General features: G+C 43.3%; 7 protein-coding genes across 11 annotated transcripts; 3 read left to right on the forward strand and 4 right to left on the reverse strand.

The window, feature by feature from the left end:
* Window positions 1-197: 197 nt before the first annotated feature.
* LOC115761436 (cysteine-rich DPF motif domain-containing protein 1) lies at window positions 198-2236 on the reverse strand. The gene is made up of 2 exons (XM_030703204.1): window positions 2157-2236; window positions 198-747 (listed from the first exon to the last, which is right to left on the reverse strand). Exon 2 carries the CDS (start codon window positions 737-739, stop codon window positions 239-241), a length of 501 nt encoding a protein of 166 aa, XP_030559064.1. The 5' UTR covers window positions 740-747; window positions 2157-2236; the 3' UTR covers window positions 198-238.
* LOC115761435 (putative transferase CAF17, mitochondrial) lies at window positions 774-2080 on the reverse strand. The gene is made up of 2 exons (XM_030703203.1): window positions 1982-2080; window positions 774-1908 (listed from the first exon to the last, which is right to left on the reverse strand). Exon 2 carries the CDS (start codon window positions 1905-1907, stop codon window positions 873-875), a length of 1035 nt encoding a protein of 344 aa, XP_030559063.1. The 5' UTR covers window position 1908; window positions 1982-2080; the 3' UTR covers window positions 774-872.
* Window positions 2237-2446: 210 nt separating the features above from the next.
* Window positions 2447-4019, reverse strand: LOC115761400 (RNA-binding protein 34). Its single transcript, XM_030703158.1, has 3 exons — window positions 3580-4019; window positions 3135-3524; window positions 2447-3074 (listed from the first exon to the last, which is right to left on the reverse strand). Exons 1-3 carry the CDS (start codon window positions 4007-4009, stop codon window positions 2581-2583), a joined length of 1314 nt encoding a protein of 437 aa, XP_030559018.1. The 5' UTR covers window positions 4010-4019; the 3' UTR covers window positions 2447-2580.
* A 230-nt stretch (window positions 4020-4249) lies between these two features.
* LOC115761402 lies at window positions 4250-5072 on the forward strand. Its single transcript, XM_030703160.1, has 2 exons — window positions 4250-4484; window positions 4548-5072. Exons 1-2 carry the CDS (start codon window positions 4272-4274, stop codon window positions 5010-5012), a joined length of 678 nt encoding a protein of 225 aa, XP_030559020.1. The 5' UTR covers window positions 4250-4271; the 3' UTR covers window positions 5013-5072.
* A 78-nt stretch (window positions 5073-5150) lies between these two features.
* LOC115761401 (aprataxin and PNK-like factor) lies at window positions 5151-6555 on the forward strand. The gene is made up of 3 exons (XM_030703159.1): window positions 5151-5970; window positions 6036-6199; window positions 6250-6555. The coding sequence occupies exons 1-3, from the start codon at window positions 5456-5458 to the stop codon at window positions 6486-6488; spliced, it is 918 nt and encodes a 305-aa protein (XP_030559019.1). The 5' UTR covers window positions 5151-5455; the 3' UTR covers window positions 6489-6555.
* Window positions 6556-6696: 141 nt separating this feature from the next.
* LOC115761597 (transcription initiation factor IIA subunit 1) lies at window positions 6697-9699 on the forward strand. 3 transcript variants are annotated; one of them, XM_030703395.1, is made up of 7 exons: window positions 6697-6866; window positions 7902-8105; window positions 8450-8458; window positions 8523-8873; window positions 8928-9135; window positions 9198-9442; window positions 9510-9699. In XM_030703395.1, exons 1-7 carry the CDS (start codon window positions 6843-6845, stop codon window positions 9615-9617), a joined length of 1149 nt encoding a protein of 382 aa, XP_030559255.1. In that variant the 5' UTR covers window positions 6697-6842; the 3' UTR covers window positions 9618-9699. The 3 variants fall into 3 exon arrangements, with proteins under 3 accessions (XP_030559255.1, XP_030559256.1, XP_030559257.1); XM_030703397.1 differs by lacking the exon at window positions 6697-6866 and adding an exon at window positions 7807-7823; XM_030703396.1 differs by lacking the exon at window positions 8450-8458 and having other exon boundaries at window positions 6698-6866.
* Window positions 9700-10304: 605 nt separating this feature from the next.
* Window positions 10305-18664, reverse strand: LOC115761653 (zinc finger MYM-type protein 4). 3 transcript variants are annotated; one of them, XM_030703493.1, is made up of 12 exons: window positions 18235-18664; window positions 16865-17891; window positions 16532-16801; window positions 16386-16439; window positions 14067-15892; window positions 12487-13568; window positions 12031-12422; window positions 11843-11968; window positions 11659-11780; window positions 11468-11597; window positions 11303-11402; window positions 10305-11246 (listed from the first exon to the last, which is right to left on the reverse strand). In XM_030703493.1, exons 2-12 carry the CDS (start codon window positions 17826-17828, stop codon window positions 11072-11074), a joined length of 5241 nt encoding a protein of 1746 aa, XP_030559353.1. In that variant the 5' UTR covers window positions 17829-17891; window positions 18235-18664; the 3' UTR covers window positions 10305-11071. The 3 variants fall into 3 exon arrangements, with proteins under 3 accessions (XP_030559353.1, XP_030559352.1, XP_030559354.1); XM_030703492.1 differs by having other exon boundaries at window positions 11072-11246; window positions 18279-18664; XM_030703494.1 differs by lacking the exon at window positions 16386-16439 and having other exon boundaries at window positions 11072-11246.
* Between the last annotated feature and the right edge of the window lie 43 nt (window positions 18665-18707).

Below are 18707 nucleotides of genomic sequence, written 5' to 3' on the forward strand. Positions count from 1 at the left end.
ATATGCGTCAACAGTTGCTTAACATGCTCTTTTTTGTGGCAACCGATTCATAATTAACAGAAGACACGCATGCGTCAACAGTTGGTTAACATGCTCTTTTCTGCGCTAAATAACAGTTGGAAATATCAAACCCCACATAGTCCTGTTTTATCCAAAAATATACAAGAAATGGCACATCGATGTAACGTAATGTATATATTTAAAAACTATGTGTATATACGACTCAGTCTCAGTGCTACTATTTTTTGGCCGCCAATTGCTTGCGTAGCCGACTTTGCGCCTCAACGGGCCAAGACTTAAGTTCGGCCCTGGCACAAGGCATGCAATAGGTCTGTGTATAATAGAAACTGCACGACGTATCCTTGCACACAACTTGGCCGCAGATAGCGCACTTAGCGCCCAACGACACATAAAACTCTGGCTTGGATTGCCAGCGTGGCGGAGGTGCCTGGAATGGATCGCGTAACACATAGCTATCCTCACGAAATTTAACTCCCAGGGCAAAGGGCGGCGCCCGACCATAGAAGTGCACCATCTCGTGCATATCACAAGCGCTGCAATTGAACTCGATGTTTGCCACACGCTCATCATCATCCTGTACCAGAGGCTCCGTTGAGGTCGGCAGCTGCAATCGCCTAATCTCTGCCGCCTCGTTGTCAAGATTCAAATCGTCATCGTCATCATCGGCGGCGGCTGCGGCGGCGACGTTGAAGCTGTGATTGAGCGAATCGTCAGTCATGGCGACCACTGCAAGAATAAATACAAAAAGGAGAGCTTGGCCAACTGTACGAGACGTAACTTTAGTAATTAGATAGCCTAGGAATATATACAATTAATACATCTAACATTAAAAACTTTCAAGTTTCAATAGGTCATTCCATAGCAGCAAGACCACGTTTGGCGGTCATATCCTTGGGCCACCAATGCGGACGATCCACAAAGCAGCGTTCGCCATCGAGCACTAGTTGCTGGTCACCATGGAGCACGGGTTCAATGCGCAATAAAGCCACGCCATGGTTATGGGCATGTCCAAAAACGCGCCCAAGATTTGCGCCAGCAACAGATTTTACAGTTTGATTGGAGCTAACAGGCGCTGTAAAGCGTATGGGCATATAACGTTTACGTATGACACCAGAGTGATGAACCCGTGCTGTTAGCTCCTGGCCCACATAGCAGCCCTTGTTGAAGCTAACTCCATTGAGATAATCGGCGTTGGCCTCAAGCGGAAAGCATTTGCCTGGCGGCAGCTCCTCAATACCCTCACCAATACCCTGCTTATAGCGCAGCAGCTTATAGTTGCTATCGGGTGTGGGATTAATGGCGACCACATCATGATTGCGCCATAAGTCCTTGGACAGCTTTGTGGAATTCAAATCGGCAGGCGCCAGGACACGAGTGCCCATACTCCCGACACGCGGATCCGGTGCAATAAACAAATCCATAGCCTTGTGTGTACGTATATCGCCCCGTCCACTCTCATTAAAGATCACCCAGGGCACATACTCATCGTCTACGGTGTCAATGTCGATGCGTTTGCGTACGCGATACATGCGCAAATGGCGACGAAAATCCGAGGACGCATCTCGATCACATTCCAGCAAAAAGGTGTCCGGATCATTGGTGCGATAGATGATTGTATCGTACATTAAACGACCGCCTCGGTTCAGAAACAATGCGTACATCGATGAGGGCCCGTTGGCCTCTTGCAAGCGGGACACATCGTTCGTCACGAGGCCCTGGAGAAATGGCACCACCTCGGCGCCATGCACACGTATCAATTCCCGCTGACGGAGAGGCTCTAATGTGAATGCATTGTTTGTAGATCTGGGCGCTGGTATCCTTCCAGCATAGTTGCGTATGCAGTTGCGTGCAATGCGTAGAAACTTGAAATTTTTACACACATTCATCCTGCGGGTAAAGGTTTTGGTATGTGCGGTGGTCCACTTGGAGTGTCTATCAGTATTGCATAAGTTTTGCTTACCTGAATTTTTTTATTCAAAATACACAAATGTAAAAAACGCCGAATACTCGAAATTTGTGTGTTATAATAGCTAGAACAGCTGACTGAATCTATAAAAATCTTGCCCGATGACAAGCTAGTTGTCATGGCTACTAGATTTGTAATTATTTCTCAATAAACAAATAAAAATACATACATCGTAAATTGAGAGGTTTAAGCTGTACTTCGTTCCCTTGATTCCACCTTTTGCCTCATATATGTAGTTGCCGAAATATACCTGCTAATACGATGCTTATCGGATATCGATACTTATCGATTACAAACATTAAACAAAAATATCGGCGGAAGAGAATATCAAGTGCGTTTGATTTGAACGCGATGAAAGTCGTTTCTATCAAAAGCTTCGAATTTCTGCCGGCTATATTATGTGTAGCCAGCTTTTTCTTTAAACATTATAAGCAGAATATCAATTACTCGTTAAAAGGACTTTTTTATTAACCACTTGCAATAAAAGAAATTCGGAAACAACACACTTTTCTGCGGTGTTTGTTAAATATTTACATAAGTGCCTAAAATATTAATTGAAGTCAATTGTTGGGCTCTTAAAATATTAATTCAAGTTAATTGCTAGCGTTTGGCGCAATTTTCTTGGCCAGTGCATTCATTTGATTATTTGTTTTCTTTTTTGGTTTCTTGTTCTTTTTGATGGCATCGACTTTGACTCCTCGGTATTCAGATTTCTTTTTGCCAGCTGCAGATTTGGTGGGCTCGTTGGGTTTTCCATTTTCTTTCTTTTGCCGCTTGTCTATGCGCTTCTTTGCACCCGTCGCATTCGCCTTATTTTTCGATTTTGCTTGTGGACCTGTCGATGCAGCAGCCGCAGAGTCGCGTGCCTGCTTAGCACCCAGTTTTTTCACCGAGTAGCGTTCAACGTGTATGGGTCTATCGTCGAGCAAAGTCTCATTTAGCTCTAGTGCAAGCCCGACCGCATCTGGCTTCTGGAAGCAAACATATGCCACACCCTTGCAGCCCTTGTCGCCGTCCTGCAGGCAACGTATGTAGTCGATTTCGCCACAGCTGGAGAAGATCTCACGCAGCTTCTGCTCACTGGCCGCTGCAACAAATGGAATGTTAAAACCGGAAACAAAACAATGTCATAGACTCGATTACTTACTATATTTAAGATTGCCCACAAATACTGTGCGCTTGACGTCGGCATCGCTGGACGCTTGACCATTGCCATCAGCTCCCACAGCACCTCTAACCTGCGCTGCTGGTGTAACACGCAAGTGATTCTCCTTGAATTCCGTGCCATTTAGCGCCAGCGCTTTCTCAGCTATTGCAGCACTATCCAGTACCACGTAGGCGTTCAAGGAGCCCGCTCCCTTGCGCTGTTTGTGCTTAAACAGTTGCTTGCCACCCGCCGTACGCAGACGGATTGAGTGCACGGTGCCAAAAGGTTGAAGCAGACGCACAAGCTGGACACGCTTCGTATTGATGGGCAGATTGCCGACAAATATGGTCGCTGCTTCGGTGGCAGGATCTCGTTCTCGTTTCAGAGCTTCTATAAAAATAAAGTTGTGTGAGAGTTGATGATTGCAAGGAAACTTAATCCTTACCTGGATCCTTGTCATTTCCTTTTTTGACTGCTTTTCCTTTCTGTTTCTTGCCCTGTTTTGTGGTTGGTTTTGCTTCTGGTAAACTCTTCTTCTTTTTGTTTGGTTCAGCCAATGTTATTTCCTCTGCTTTGGACCCCACCTTGGACTCCTTTTCTACTGTTTCTGTAGTCAATTTTCGCTGCTGTTTTTTGAGTTTCTGTGCCTGTTTTTTGGCTTTTTTCTTCTCGATCTTGGCTAAATCAGCTACAGATAGATTCTTGGGGCTCCTCGCCTCCTCCACGACGGCGCTCTTTGTAGCGTTTTTGGTCACTTTCGCCTTCTTTGATTTTGGTGCCTTTTTAATCGTTTTGCTTTTCTCTGCAACATCGTCTGACTTTTTTTCAACTTTTAAGTCATCGTTGCTCTTTAATTTATTTTTCGGCGATTTCATTTTGATTTACTAAAACTTCACGTGTTGTATGCGTTTAGTGTTGCAAGATGTAAAATAGTTGTGCACTTGCGGTATGTTATTCTACAGTATTGCCTCTGTTGTGCATCTGTTAAAATTCGCAGCAACGATATTTGGTAAAATGGCTGCCAGTGTAGGGTAATACTTAAGTAGACTATCATATATCTCTTATCGAAGTTTACTAAGCGGCTTGTTATTGCCATCTCTATTCTACTTGTTATCTTGTGCATTTTGTTTATAAAATATGAAGAGATATAAGCAGAAACTGCGAGAAGTCTGGCTGCAAATGCCAGAGTTCAGGCCATGGTTACGACGAGATCCCGAGGACTCATACAGAGCGCGTTGTCGTTTTTGCAAGTGTGGGGTAAACACAAAAATATGTGACTTGCGCGCTCATGCGCTCACAAAGAAGCACCAAAAAATGAATGCCGCAGTTGAAACCAAAAGAAATGACTCGGTAAGCATAGTTTAGATGAAATAGTTCGATCTACGACCAATTTCGCAATTTTTCAAACTACAGAGCAATGACGACTCTGCATCTATGGACCACAACACAGACTATAGGACCAGCAAAGCGACAGCAGCCAAACGCTATAGAAGCCACGCTGATGATAACAAAAACAATATGAAATTGGCACCAGTTAAAACGGAAAAGAGAGGCAGCAATGGACCCGATTATGAGGCCATTATTGAAAGTCTGGCGTTATACGAACCGGAACAGATAATGTTCTCCAATGGGTCGACCACACAGTCGGACGATCAAATCGAACATCCTGTACCCACAGTAAACATAGACGAAGAGAGCATCACCAATGCTGTTACCGTTGCCGTCAAGAACCTTAAGGATTCACCACAAATATTTGGTGACTTTGTTGCTGATCGACTGAGGCAATTATCGGTCAAAACATCGGAACTAACCAAGGACAAGATTATGCAGGTTCTTCTAGAAGCTGCTGCATTAGACAGATCAAACAATTGCAACTGACACGGATTACTTTCCAATTCGATATGAAATAATTCAAATAAATCTCACAATCAGCCTTAAGTACAAAGAATTATTTGATCGACGGTTTAATAATAAAGTTTTCCTATCCATGTTTTAAAGAACATTTTGTGCCAGCATATGTACAAAAATCGTACCATATTTTGTAAAAAATATAGTGCACAAATTCACATGGCTTAAGGACAGAAGTTTGTAGGATTTGTGCTGATGTTTGATTGTGAGAATACTTAAAATGTGTTCACAACAAATGTTTTGAAATATTGCGGCTTGACTCGTCACGATGGTAGACGCGACTATCGAAATATCGGCTATAACTTTCACGGCAAAATCGATAACTCTTAAGATCGCGTCCATAACGTTGTGAAATACGACTCACTTTTATTTGGATTTAATTAAGAACGTCCGTCTGTTCTATATTATCCGAAATGAGCTCCCAAGAGCACTCAGAGGAAATCAGTGGCCAGGAGAATGAATTACTAACTGATGCTGAGACTGCAAAACCCTCTAAACGAAAGCTATGCGACGAGAAGGAAGCAATCATTGATAGCAGTGAAATAAATAAACGCAGGAAATCTGCGGATAGTCAAGGTAAAGAATCTAGCGACAATAATACGGTGAAAATTGAAACAGCAGATGCCGAAGCTACAGACGAAATAGAGCCCAGCAGTAATAGCATACTAGTGGCGATAAAAACCGAACCAGCGGAGGAGCATGAAGACAGTGGCGTCCCTGCGGCTAGCACTAGCTCAAATGTACCACCAGCTATTTCAATTAAAACGGAGGCCGCCAATGGCGATGCAGTTGCAGTAACGGAGGCAGCCAGCAGTTCCACTGTTGTCAAGACAGAACCAACCAATAGCAGCCAGTGCGCGACTGTTGATAGCTCGGTCTCGTCCAGTACTTTACGACCATCCTGTCGTTTCGGCATACGATGCTATAGGTAAATTACGCTCAAATCTGTTTTGCGGCCATTATAAACAAATTTAAAACATTTAAATCGTTTAGACGCAATCCGGCTCACCGGAATACAGAGGCACATCCTGGCGATTCGGATTATCGTCGTCCCAGTTATCCAACCCCACCTCTGGGCACACCAGCCTGTCAATTTGGCAACTCCTGCTACCGTCGTAACCCAGTACACTTTCAACAGTTTTCCCATCCTTCAGATTGTAAGTAAGATGCAATAGATGCGCCGAACGGCACCTAAAGGGCAACTTAGTCAATTCCGCCCAGAACATACGCAATCGCTTACGCCAGCGTCGCGCCCAGACGCAAAATTCCAATGCGCGGGCAGACGAATACTCTGATTTTGAATCAGACGAGGAGGAGGATCCATTTAACGACGACTCTGATTTGGACTATAAGCCTGGCGCGAATGAAGACAAAGACGACGACGACGACGAGGATGATGAGCTTGAATTCAATAGCGAGCGTCAGAACTGTGATGAATTTGATTAGATATATTTTTTGTAGATTTTGCGTGATGTAAATATGTTAACTTCGTCTCTAAAATAACTGAATATATGTCTGTTTACTGAATACTGTGTCAATATAATTTTTAATGTTAGTGTCGGCTGTTAATGTCACGGCGTAACAGTCTGGCAACGCAAGGCTTGGTGTTTAGCGCAACGTGCGATACGGGCACACTTTTAGGTCGTGTTTTTGCTTCGTATCGTCGTCACATCTGTGTGTGTCAGACGAGACGCATTTTTTCTTAATTGTGATTTATAAAGGTTTTACGTCCATCACAGTGTTCAATTTGGTAAACAGTAACAACAGAAAGGTCTCAAACTGGCGGAGAAAAAAGTACAGATGGCATTATGCCAAACATCAGTGGTAAGACACAAGCATATGATACAATATGCTGCATATGTACATATATAATCTACAACAAAGCTATGCCCTCAAAAAACACAATATATACACTACGAGATGGGCCATAGAGCATCCGGCACTAAGTCAATTATTCATGGCTTTCTGATGTTAAATAATTAAAAAGCTGTGACATATGGACGAAGAAAATTGCGGCCCTCTAAAGTGAAAGTTTTTCCCCACCAAACGAAACGCATGAGTTGCCTTAAGCCTGTAGCGGCAGCGACGGCGGCGGCATGTCTGCTGCCTTATGTGTGCGTGTGTGTGTGTGTGTGTGCGCACTTTATGCTTGTGCAGCGTGCAGAAGGATTCGCATAGCTTCAAGCGTGCGTGTGTGTGTGTGTGTGTGCATCTAATCATATGTTTCCGACGTAACGCAAGAATTTAAAATAGTTTATATATATATAGTTACAGTTTGGTTTATAATCACCATCGACTTATCTTAACATTGATAGTAACGACACTTACGTGTTGGCATATATCTGTATATATGTATGTACGCAGATTTGTACATTGAACGTGTGAAAGAATGTAGCTGCGGGCATGCTTGCAATCAAAAATAGCACTTGAATTATAATGCATATGTATTTACATGCAAACACACACACACACACAGACACAGACACGCTCAAATACAAGTTGCATTGTGAGTAATATTTGAGTTTCTTGCCCCATTTTCATAATTTCAATATTAGACAGTAAACACAGGACTTGAAAATAAAACAGTTAAATATAGGTACACATTTATTCTTTATATATGGATAGTACTTTTTGAGTTATATACATAGAATACCCTAGAAAAAGGGTATGTGATGCATTTCTTTTATGGTAAAAGAATAAAAATGTATTTATACAAGTTGTTCATGGAGTTTCTACAGGTTGAGGTTGTCTGGCGAATTGCCGTGACACTAATCTTTAAAAGTAAATCAAATAATTGTTTTGTATATCAAATTGTGCGCAATTGTAATTGACGAAATTGTTTTGACCCATTTTTCACAGCTGAAAGTCTATCATGCCGTCATCGAGGATGTTATCTCGAATGTGCGCGACGCCTTTCTGGATGAGGGCGTTGATGAGCAGGTGCTGCAGGAAATGAAACAGATATGGCGCAATAAGCTATTAGCAAGTAAGGCGGTCGAATTGAATCCCGAACCCGGCGAGCCAGGCCACCACCCACCGCCCATTGTGGCCAACAATCCAAAGGTAAGCAAGGAGTGTTATCCTTGCCCCGTGGCCATTGATTGGTGTGCAGCGCGTTTGTCCATATATTTCCATAGATATATGTATATATAGTGTGTGTATATGTAGAGCTATGCCTATAGTTTTGCTTTAATAGTGTACAATAACAAATTAAACATTACTCTGTTGCTTTTCTCTCTCTCTCTCTCTTTGTCTGTCTCGATCTTCAATTGCAACAACAATTGATCGCGCGCATCAATATTAAATACCAACACCGATTGCTGCTTAATGTATTTGTAACTGCTATCACCATAAAACATGTACACCCACAACACACACACACACACATCTACATTCTACATCTGCAGAGCTCCAAGGTAATGCAGTATTTAGTAATTGCTATCAGTGTCCCTTTTGACTAATTACTTTCCTAATTCGCAGGCTGCCAATGCCAAGGCCAAAAAAGCCGCCGCCGCTGCAGCTGCTTCACAACAGAACAACAGCGGCGCCACCGGCGGCATCAGCAGCAGCGCAGACAGCAATAAGCTGGCATCGCCATCGATTGCCGGCAAATCAACAGCCATTGGCGCCGCAGCTGGCGGCGGCATGAAGAATGGCATAGGTGCCATTAAACAGGAGGTCACATCACAGAATCCACCGCCGCTGCATCCCACAAGCGGTGCGACAATGATGCAAAAGCAACAGGCAGCGGCCGCTGGTGCCACATCCGGTGGCCAAACGCCAATACCAATTGTCGCACAATTGGATCCCAATCGCATTATGCCTGTTAATGTATGCATTTCAAAAAGTTATAAGCCGAACTGATGTCATTCAAAATCTTTGCAGATAACGTTACCTTCGCCACCGGGATCAACAAACTCGGAATCTCGTGTTCTCACCATACAAGTGCCCGCATCGGCACTGCAGGAGAATCAGTTGACCCAAATACTAACCGCTCATCTGATTTCATCAATTATGTCATTGCCCACCACGTTAGCCTCCTCCGTGCTGCAGCAGCACGTGAATGCAGCGCTTAGCAATGCCAATCATCAAAGTAAGGCAGTTCAACAAAATCTCCTTGAACAATCCTTATAACCATAATTATATATTCACCAGAAAATTTGGCCCTTGCCAAACAGTTAGACGGCGCTTTAGATTCATCAGAGGAGGATGAGAGCGAGGAGAGCGATGATAATGTAGACAATGATGACGATGATGATCTGGACAAAGATGATGATGATGATGCTGAGCACGAGGATGCCGCCGAGGAGGAGCCGCTAAATAGCGAGGATGATGTCACCGACGAGGACTCTGCTGAAGTTTTTGACACAGATAACGTTATTGTTTGCCAGTACGATAAAGTAAGGGCGTATACTTATATAACGACTAAGGAACATATATATTAATCCCTCATGATTATTTCTATAGATCACACGCTCGCGCAACAAATGGAAATTCTATCTCAAGGATGGCATTATGAATATGCGCGGCAAGGATTATGTGTTTCAAAAATCCAACGGCGATGCGGAATGGTAATCGACGTGAAACGGCAACAAGAAAACAAGCATAGTGTGAAGATCCATCAGATAAGAAATAAAAAGAATACAAACAAATAAAAGACAAACGAAATGCCTCACAGTGCGCCTTTAAATACGTTACTAGCACCCCCCAATCCACACACATACACACAACATGACCAAACGATGTCCAACGGTGGCAGCCAAACTGATACATCCTTTGGACACGCTGCCTGGCCGGGCATATAAAATTGTATCTAATATTAGTTTCAACTATTTTTTGTATTGCTTGCGTCAAATCGAGTTGTTTCAATTAAAAAATTGTAATCGTAATATATGTTATAATTACACTACTCTGCATCTTATTGTCAATAAAATGAAACTTTGTAAAGAATCTATTACGAAGATTTGTAAAAGGACCATTAAAAAAATATATATATATGTAATGTATTTATATATACATAAGATACATACACCTAGATTGTTCAGTTGTTTTTTGATGAATGTGTCAAATGAACAGATGTACACAGTAGTTGAATGCATTCATTAGTTTGGGCAGTTCCAAGATTTCATTGTCGTTGCCTGATAAAATTGGATATTATTATATAAAATCCAACCAAGTCAAAATCATAAAATCTACAAAAATTCTTAAAAATCATATACAATTTATAGATTGTAAAATATATGTATATGTCTCGTATATTTAAAATTAATTTTTTTAATTAAGGAGTACAGCATTTTACAATTAAAACACTTAAAACAACAGCGCGACAATAGCTAATTGTTTATGTATATGCTCTATGTACATTGCAACTGCATAGTATTTGTTTAAATGTTTATAGATTATATATTCAATGTACATACCACGCACGCGCGCCTATAAACGACTCGCGCACTCAAATCTAAGCGCTGTCTCAGGGACTACATTTGCTTAATTAAGCACACTCTCCCTAACAGTTTTACTCTAAACAATCTTATTAAATGACTTAACTGAAATCGTCATTGCTGTGGTCTTACGTATCTAACTAAACAAAATATGCGAAATAATCAGTTGCCGAACTGTTAAATGATTGTTGACTTGCTTTAGAAAAAGATTAATTGATGTTGAGATGAAGTTCAAATTTAAATTCATAGTCTATACAGATCCTAACTTGGCGCTACTCACGACGCAGCACATTTATGTAATTTGTAAAAACAATTAATAATTAATTTGTATATATATATATATACATATATATGTGTGTGTGGATGTATATGTAAAATCTTACTTATGAAACACAACTATGGTTTTTAAGCGATTGGAGTCGTTAATAGGCGCTCATCTCTTAATTTAGCTGAATTTGTTTTTGGTGATTTTGCCCGCAAACAATTTTGTGCTAAGCACCAAAAGTTGATAATATATAATTGTCATTGAAAAATGAGCCTTTCACATACGACAAATTGTATGTGTGTCCGCGTGTGCCTAACTAAATATTAAGTTGTTAATAGCGCTATGTTGATTTCCTTGACCATTTTAACGCGATGCAACATACGTTGCAGCGCATCTTGGCTAAGTGCTTGCGTTGAATACCAAACGGGAGAATCGGGTACACAGGATCGTTCCGGTTGCAAATAGAAAACATCATTGCGCGTTTTAACACTCTCCGGGCTATTGTTGAAAGTTAACAATTAGTTAAAATCTAAAAACAAATATACTTGACTTACCATTTGGATAGATAGAATTCGTATAGGCGCACAGGACAGCGCAGTGGATTATCCTCGTTCTCTTGCTGTTCATATACTTTTTTCTTGCGCGGATTAGCATCTAGTTAGTGGAATAAGTAATATTCTTTGACTATTTTATAACCAACATTTTTAAACGTTGCTTACCCAGACCCGCCTGCGGTGGATAGAATCGTAAGAGCACATTGCGTGTGCCGGGCACCTTCGAGTTTTGCGATGAGCGTTTCCAATGCTTCATAATGTGCGAGAAGGATAATTGCATATGTTCCTCAACGGTCTGTAGGAGGTGTAGAAATAATAAATAAAACGTTCGGCGGAAACTCCAATTAGATTCTTACAGTTAAATTAAAATGCTTGGTATTGAAGAACATGAGGGTGCTGAGCAGCACATGCGGCGAATGGGCGCCAAGCTGTTTGCACTCCCACAAATGCTCCTCCTCCACGCGCGTGACAATGTATTCTATGGAAATATAAATTGATTAAGCTAAGATTATTAAATCGAAGGACTGCTTTAAGACTTACGCGAATCATTGTAGAGCACGGAAAACTTGCGTGCCACCTCATCGAGACATTCCGTAAAACGTTCATAGTACGGATCATAGAATATGTTATCAATGCGCCCATTCACATAAAGGTATTGCTGAATGCCTGCGACAAAAAAGGAATTAGATACTGCCTAAGATAATGTAGCATGACGCGCGTACACTTACCCAGTACAAGATAATATATTGTATCGGGCGCATATTCTGTGCCGTTGGGCTTGCGCACCTCCTTGACAAACAGACAGAGTGAATAGTTTAGCTCGTCGGCGGTCATTTGCAGTAGTTCTGTTTTGAAGGGTCGCCGTCGCATTGAGCTCTTCTCGATGTCCGCATTCTTGGTCATCACCCATTGCTTCCAGGCATTCACGCCGAACGTGTACTTGAGGAACATTTGCGCATCAGGTTTCTCCTGCGGCTGCTGCGCCTGCTGTGACTGTTGCTGCAGGGCGGAGTGATCCATTTCGCTGCCGCGCTGACGTTTCACAGGCGATCGACTATTACGCGCAGGAGAATCCAGCACGGCGATTGTGCCACCGCCACGTTTACGACCACGCGGAGAGCTAAAGAGCATTCATTAAAATTTGAATTTATTTTCAATTGTAATAAATATATATAAATTCTCACCGTTGCGTCGTCTCCAGCATGTGATGTTGCTGATCCAGATGATGCACGCCCATTTGGCCCATATCATGACCCATCGGAGACTGACTCGATATCGTGTTGGCCGTCATTGTTGACTCAAGATCAACGGTTGTTGTCTGATGATGATTATCATAATCTCCGGTTGCCATTTTGAGGGCAATTTGAAGCATATCGTCGCCGTATGGATTATGGCTGGCGGCGTTTACATCCACAACTTGTTGTTGCTGCTGTTGTTGTTGCTGCTGCTGTTGCTCAAGACTGTTCTGATACTGCAGGGTGACTAGACCCGGATCTGGTTTGATTTCATTGTCCGAATCGGAATCCGATTCGTGCTTCTCCTCGGCCACCATTTCGGCCATCATCAGCAATTCGGCCTCCAAAGGATCTTCAGGCATTTTGTCTTGTATCTTCTTAATCTCCTTTAAAATGCCAGCTGCGGTGTTTCGTGTCGTGGGTATAAATATTGGCACCGGTATTGGCAGCGGAATGGGCACAGGCACCGGGAATGGCGCTGAATACATGTACATCGGTTGCGGCACAAATATGGGTACCGGGACTGGTATCAGCACCTTGTTCGAATAATCCTTGTCGGTCTGGGTGGCGCAATCCCGCACGGACGGAGTTATCTGTACGCCCGTTGTAACGGTCATGGGCTTGCAGCTGATATTTACATTGCGCACCGCCTTCGGGTATGGCGGCACGGTGATGATCTTTGTTTCCGTTATAGCCGCTGGAAAATCACTACCGGGCGTTCCTGTATTGCGCCGCAACGGCTGCGAATTCAATGTGGGCGAGGGAGAGCGTGCAACGCTATAGTCCACATGCTTGCGCGGGCGACCGCGAGCACGAACTTCACCAACCGTTGGTGAGGGCGCCGTAATGCTCACCGTCAACGGTGGCGGCGAGTCCGGTTTGCGACCACGTTTGCGTCGCACGGTTACGCTGCCAATACGTGCCTCTGTTTCGCCGCTGGCCAGTGATTGTACGGTCGAAATGACGGGCACAACAGTGCCGCCAGTTAATTTTTTATTTGCGCCGCCAGTCGCATTATTTTTTAGGCCGGACTGCAAAGAGATTGAGCAAATATATTAGTATAACGTGAATAAACCGATTCTGTGAACTCACTTTCCACCTAGAACGCATCTTTAGTTATTGTATTAAATTCGATTATGAATTGGTAAAGCGCGTAGCGGTTTTAAGCGAACCTGCGGACTGCACGAGTAGCAGCGTTGCCATATTGGTCAAACAAACTGATCAGACCAATGGCTTCGCCGTCGACATGATATTTCTTGAAAAACACTATCCTAACGTTGTACAGACACCATTAGAAAAATATTTAGTTCTGCACACGACTTTAAATTCAAATATCTATAGCCAGCTACATATTACCATCGATATATTGAACAGAACAGTCTGGCACAGTGAATGTCCTATTTGTTTGTTTTATAGCACTGGCATATATTAAAATTAGACTATCGCAAGTTGCAACCTATCGATTGAACGTTTTCAGTGTGCGTTAATAGATACTTTCAAATATACAGTTATGAGATAGAAAAACTTACCGGCTGTGCCAACTTCAGTTTCACTCTCTTGGGTAATCCGGTGGGAAATGGTGCTGCATTTTTGTTGCTGCCACGGGCTTGTGCGGCGGACAAATGTTGCTGCTGTTGCGTCTTGTTGGCTGACGTCGACGGCAGATCGCTGTCTAAGGTGAGCGGCGTGCGGGCGAACTGATTTTGGAACTGCATTACACACTGATATGTACAAAAATTGCGCATCGATGCATCCGACATGGTCAAATGGTATTGCGGGGTGCTTGTGTTGCTGCAATTGTCGCACTTGGTAACTGCGCGTGCCGATATGTTGCAGCTAACGCCATGCATGGTCAGGCAGTTGATCGAACAGGTGAGCGTCTCTTGATCGCCGTGCTGCTTATAAATCATATCAAAATTATACTTCTTCACCTTGCACCACTGGCAGGACACAATATGACGATTAACAATGATATATACATTGATGCAGATGCGCGAACAAAACATTTTTGGCGTCTGCTGATCATTGCTGTAGATGGTGAACGCATCGACGCTCTTCCGCTCAAAGTACTTGCAGCACATGGCGCAGGGATCGGCATTGACGTTGCTCACAAACTTGAACGCTGAGAAGCAGGGATTCGAGCAGAAATAATGCTCCTTGTCCTCCAGCAGCATTTCCACACGTACGGGTTTTTCGTTGTTGCAAACACCGCACATGTCTGTGCGCAGTTTCTTCTTCGGATTGCACATGTTGTCGTAGCGGCGCAGACACACTTGCGAGCAAAAGTCCTTGAACTGATCTTTGTCGCCAACGGGCGCTAGGAAACCCTCCTGCCCGCTGCTAATGTCCTTCTGACAGCAGCTGCACGTCTTCAAGCCCTTCTTGTACGTGTTGAGGCAAGCAGCACAACAAAACTGCCGCACTTCAAAGCCAAAACGCACACAGTACTTGCCCAGCGCTATGGAGCTGACCTCCTGTTTGCAAGTCTCACAATTACCGCCAAATGCACGTTGGTAGCTGCCCAGGCACACCTCGTTGCAAAAGTCCATCGTCTCCCAGATGAGCTGCTTGTCACCCACATTGACTTCTTGCTGGCAATCGGCGCAACGTCGTCTGAAGCTCTCCATTCGATCGAGACGCGCTGCCTCCGCTTCCGCATTGGTGCGTGCCACCACATTCGCTTCGGGTTTCTTGCTGGGCGAACGTATTGTGGTAGCGCCAATATTGCGCACGCGTATCGAATGACGCTTCAGTTTGTATTTGTCCGGCTCTTCGGCATTTAAGAGATTAAAGCAATCATCGTTGCATATGTAGTAAGTATCCAGATCTTGCCTCAGAAAGTATTTGCAATTGATTTGCTCCTTGCACTGCAGGCAGGTGTGTGTATTGTCCGTCGCACTTGCGCCTTCTGCGTCGCCATCAACAGCTGCCTCCGCGTTGTCATTTGGCTCATCATCAACGGCAGCCGCTCCGCTACCCTCCTGACTGACCTCCTCGACAAGGAACTTCTTGCGCCGCAAAAAGTATTGGCCCGGCTGTGCAGCCAAAAATGCATCACAGCATGCCTGATCGCATAGATACTCAAACGTGCCGGCAGCTGCTACTTCTCCAGATGCTGCTGGCTCGTCGGCATTTTCATCAGCATCCGCTTCGTTATGTTTGAAGCGATAACCGCAGTTCTTTTCCGTGTCGCATTGCCGACATTTTTGTGTACTGCCCACAATCCAGGATATGATTACCTTGGCAGTGCCACCTGCCTCGCCTGCAACGGCACCGGACGTTTCCTCATGGCTGGGCTCATCCGCTTCAGGCGCATCCGCTTCGGGCGTATCATCATCGTTTGCAGTTGCATTTGCTGAATAAATTACAGTTTGATTAATGGGTATTACTTATTACTTATGTCCATTTGTATGCAACAGAAGGAGACATCTCCGTATGTTTGTATGTATATAAGTGTGAATTTAATCAGAGCGTCTCGCCAAATAGATGACGGTCCCTTCCTTTAGTTATGAATTGCTATAGTCCTTAGAGCTGATTTTTATGACTTCAAGTAATACTTAAAAATGTATAGTGCTTTTAGGAAGTCTGTAGTTAACGGAAACTATAAACTTTCTATATTTGTGCCTCTATCAATTGCTCTAACTTTACTCTCTTTACTTACTCGTATTTTGTGTTTAAAGCTCTGTATATATTCCACCTTTATTTCTCATTGGAAATCGCATAGAAAGATAGCCCATGTATATGATTTATTTAAACCTTGTATAGCTTACTTATGTACTCCCTACTTTATAGAAAGTGTACAGATGTGAAAATTTTAAATGCCCCACCCAACATGCACCCAAGCTCACCTTCAGCACATACTGAAACCTCGGTTCCAGCTTGCTTATCAGCCTGAGCCTCTGCTGCTCAAATGGAGGATTAGATAAGAGCATACAGAGAGCATGGATATCTTAGCTTAACAATTCAATTAATTTTACATGACAATGTTGCTTACCATTTGCTGTTCCCGACAAGTCGTCCGCTGATTCATTTACATCAGCCGCTGCATCGTCTTTGTCATTGTGTGTTTCCATTGCGGCGCCTACCTCAGTGATGGGTGATTTCAATGATGATTGCGTTTGCTCGGCGGCTTCTTCCTCCTCAGCTGCCTTTTCTGCATTTTCGCGGGCTAATTCCTTTTCGGCTTCTGTTACTTCCGTTTCGGGATCGTCCGGTATCAGACAAACATCCGACTCCTCGGGCTCCAGTACATTCTCAACGGTTTCTGCAAAATAAAATATTAATATTTAGCAACTTTTGATTTTTTTTCTATTTATTTAGCGATTACCATCTCCATGCTCTGCTTCGGCAGCTTCTTCCAGCTGCTCTGATTCGCCTGCGTCTTCCAACTGCTCAGCTTCGGCACCTTCTTCCTGCTGCTCGGCTTCGGGAGCATCTTCCATTTGCTCAGCTTCAGCATCGGCATTATCATCTCCACGTATCGATACATTTTCATTGGCTCCAGAAGCATCTTGATCTTGTTCATCTGATCTATCGACCTCATCTTTGCCCTCGGAAGGTGTTTCTTCTATATTTTTGTCAACCGCGTCGTCTTCCTCAGCAGCTGCATGTCGGGAATCGCCGCCTTCTGAGCGCATTTCAATGTCATCAACATCGCCAGCTGTCTCTTCAGCCGTGCTGGCGGGCGCAGTTTCAGCATCAACACCACCGTCGTCTACTTCCATTGCTTCCATAGAGGCGGGAGCACCATCGACGGTATCACTTTCGGGGACTTCATCATCGGCCTCCACATTTTCAAACGCGTCGCGTTGTTGCATGGCATCTGTATCAGCACTTTCATCGATATTGCAATGTTCCTGTTCCTCGTCAGCTACTGTTGGCTGTGTATCTGGTTCCGCGGCATCCTCTGCGTTTTCGTCAGCTGCGCTGGGTTCTACTTCTTCCAGCTCTTCCCTGTCTTTAGGTGTGGGATCTTGTTCATCGTTTCTGACAGCATCAACTTTCTCTCGTGATTGGCCCTCATCCATGTCCAAAGAGCCCTCTGATATCTGTTCAAAATCGTCATCTTCGCCTGTTGCTGGCGCTGCAGTTGGCTTTTCTGGTATGTTTGCGTCTGTGTTGACACTTTCAGCAGGTACGTCTTCTTCTGATGGAGATGCTGGTGTATCTTGCAAAGCTGCCGTTGTTTCCATTTTCTCCCTCGAGTTATCGTCGTCCAATTTTGATGTCTCTGATTCAGGCCTTGCGCTTGAATCAGCACCGAAGGAGTCAAGACTGGATATTTCCTCCATGTTTGATTAATTGCTGAATGAATCGTGTGCAAACTTTTAAACTGACAGAACCCGAAACATTAACTGCAAGCGAATAGAGTGGTTTATGAATTTTTCAATATACTCATACATGATTCAATTAAATGTATTTTATGTATGCATGTACTTATGTACATATATGTTTGTATGCTAGCCCCCATAGTCGTTTCGCGCGCATTTCACCCCCAATGTCTATCGATAAACAAATGGCAGCGATAATTATCGAGCGCACTGCGAGGGCCTCACACCACACCGCCTAAAATGTGTACAAAGTCACTAACACAGACACACACATATAAAACACAAGCATAGTGATGTGGTGTACAGTGCACAAGAAAACAAAACATGCGCCACAAAAAACACAAAAATTATATCTATTTAAACGCACCTAACGCCAACTATCATTTGAAGCATTTAAAAAATTGCAATTACTTGATGTCTACTGCACAGTGGGAAGTGCAGTTTAGTTCTGGCGATTGCGCCGTTTACTATATCTGTATAAGAGATCCGACGTCGGCAACGAAAATCTAAGTAGCGAACCATTAACTGCCTTTCATTGCTGTAACAAACGAGCAACACTTTTCCAGATTTTTTTTATTGCACGTGTACTAGCTTTAAGAATTGTTTACACTATTTGCAATTTGCTATTTATATTTTTTAAGCACTGTAACACTGTAACACCCGGAAAAATGCTGTACAAAAACCACAAGTTGAGGTCTACATAGGGATGGCTAAATATATCGATAGTTGCAACTCGATTTTGTTGCAAGTGCCTCATTTATTTTTTTGGTTCACTCGATAAATCGAACTTATTCTCTACATATTAAGGGAAAAAAAATTTTTAGTTATATAATCAATATT

The sequence above is a fragment of the Drosophila novamexicana genome, unplaced genomic scaffold (genome assembly GCF_003285875.2).
Source record: "Drosophila novamexicana strain 15010-1031.04,08,12 unplaced genomic scaffold, DnovRS2.1 tig00000485-arrow-pilon, whole genome shotgun sequence".
Classification (NCBI taxonomy): domain Eukaryota; kingdom Metazoa; phylum Arthropoda; class Insecta; order Diptera; family Drosophilidae; genus Drosophila; species Drosophila novamexicana.

What these genes read in the sequence shown, in the direction of transcription:
- LOC115761436 (XM_030703204.1), bottom strand. Translation starts at nt 739, where the DNA reads ATGACTGACGATTCGCTCAATCACAGCTTCAACGTCGCCGCCGCAGCC.
- LOC115761435 (XM_030703203.1), bottom strand. Translation starts at nt 1,907, where the DNA reads ATGAATGTGTGTAAAAATTTCAAGTTTCTACGCATTGCACGCAACTGC.
- LOC115761400 (XM_030703158.1), bottom strand. Translation starts at nt 4,009, where the DNA reads ATGAAATCGCCGAAAAATAAATTAAAGAGCAACGATGACTTAAAAGTT. An exon ending in AGGAAATGACAAGGATCCAG is followed by an intron (nt 3,525 to 3,579) that starts GTAAGGATTAAG and finishes TTATTTTTATAG; the next exon opens with AAGCTCTGAAACGAGAACGA. An exon ending in TGTGGGCAATCTTAAATATA is followed by an intron (nt 3,075 to 3,134) that starts GTAAGTAATCGA and finishes CATTTGTTGCAG; the next exon opens with CGGCCAGTGAGCAGAAGCTG.
- LOC115761402 (XM_030703160.1), top strand. Translation starts at nt 4,272, where the DNA reads ATGAAGAGATATAAGCAGAAACTGCGAGAAGTCTGGCTGCAAATGCCA. An exon ending in AAACCAAAAGAAATGACTCG is followed by an intron (nt 4,485 to 4,547) that starts GTAAGCATAGTT and finishes TTCAAACTACAG; the next exon opens with AGCAATGACGACTCTGCATC.
- LOC115761401 (XM_030703159.1), top strand. Translation starts at nt 5,456, where the DNA reads ATGAGCTCCCAAGAGCACTCAGAGGAAATCAGTGGCCAGGAGAATGAA. An exon ending in TTCGGCATACGATGCTATAG is followed by an intron (nt 5,971 to 6,035) that starts GTAAATTACGCT and finishes TAAATCGTTTAG; the next exon opens with ACGCAATCCGGCTCACCGGA. An exon ending in GTTTTCCCATCCTTCAGATT is followed by an intron (nt 6,200 to 6,249) that starts GTAAGTAAGATG and finishes AGGGCAACTTAG; the next exon opens with TCAATTCCGCCCAGAACATA.
- LOC115761597 (XM_030703395.1), top strand. Translation starts at nt 6,843, where the DNA reads ATGGCATTATGCCAAACATCAGTG. An exon ending in ATCGCATTATGCCTGTTAAT is followed by an intron (nt 8,874 to 8,927) that starts GTATGCATTTCA and finishes AAATCTTTGCAG; the next exon opens with ATAACGTTACCTTCGCCACC. An exon ending in TTGTTTGCCAGTACGATAAA is followed by an intron (nt 9,443 to 9,509) that starts GTAAGGGCGTAT and finishes TTATTTCTATAG; the next exon opens with ATCACACGCTCGCGCAACAA.
- LOC115761653 (XM_030703493.1), bottom strand. Translation starts at nt 17,828, where the DNA reads ATGGAGGAAATATCCAGTCTTGACTCCTTCGGTGCTGATTCAAGCGCA. An exon ending in GGTTTCAGTATGTGCTGAAG is followed by an intron (nt 15,893 to 16,385) that starts GTGAGCTTGGGT and finishes TAATTTATTCAG; the next exon opens with CAAATGCAACTGCAAACGAT. An exon ending in CGTGCTCTACAATGATTCGC is followed by an intron (nt 11,781 to 11,842) that starts GTAAGTCTTAAA and finishes ATATTTCCATAG; the next exon opens with AATACATTGTCACGCGCGTG.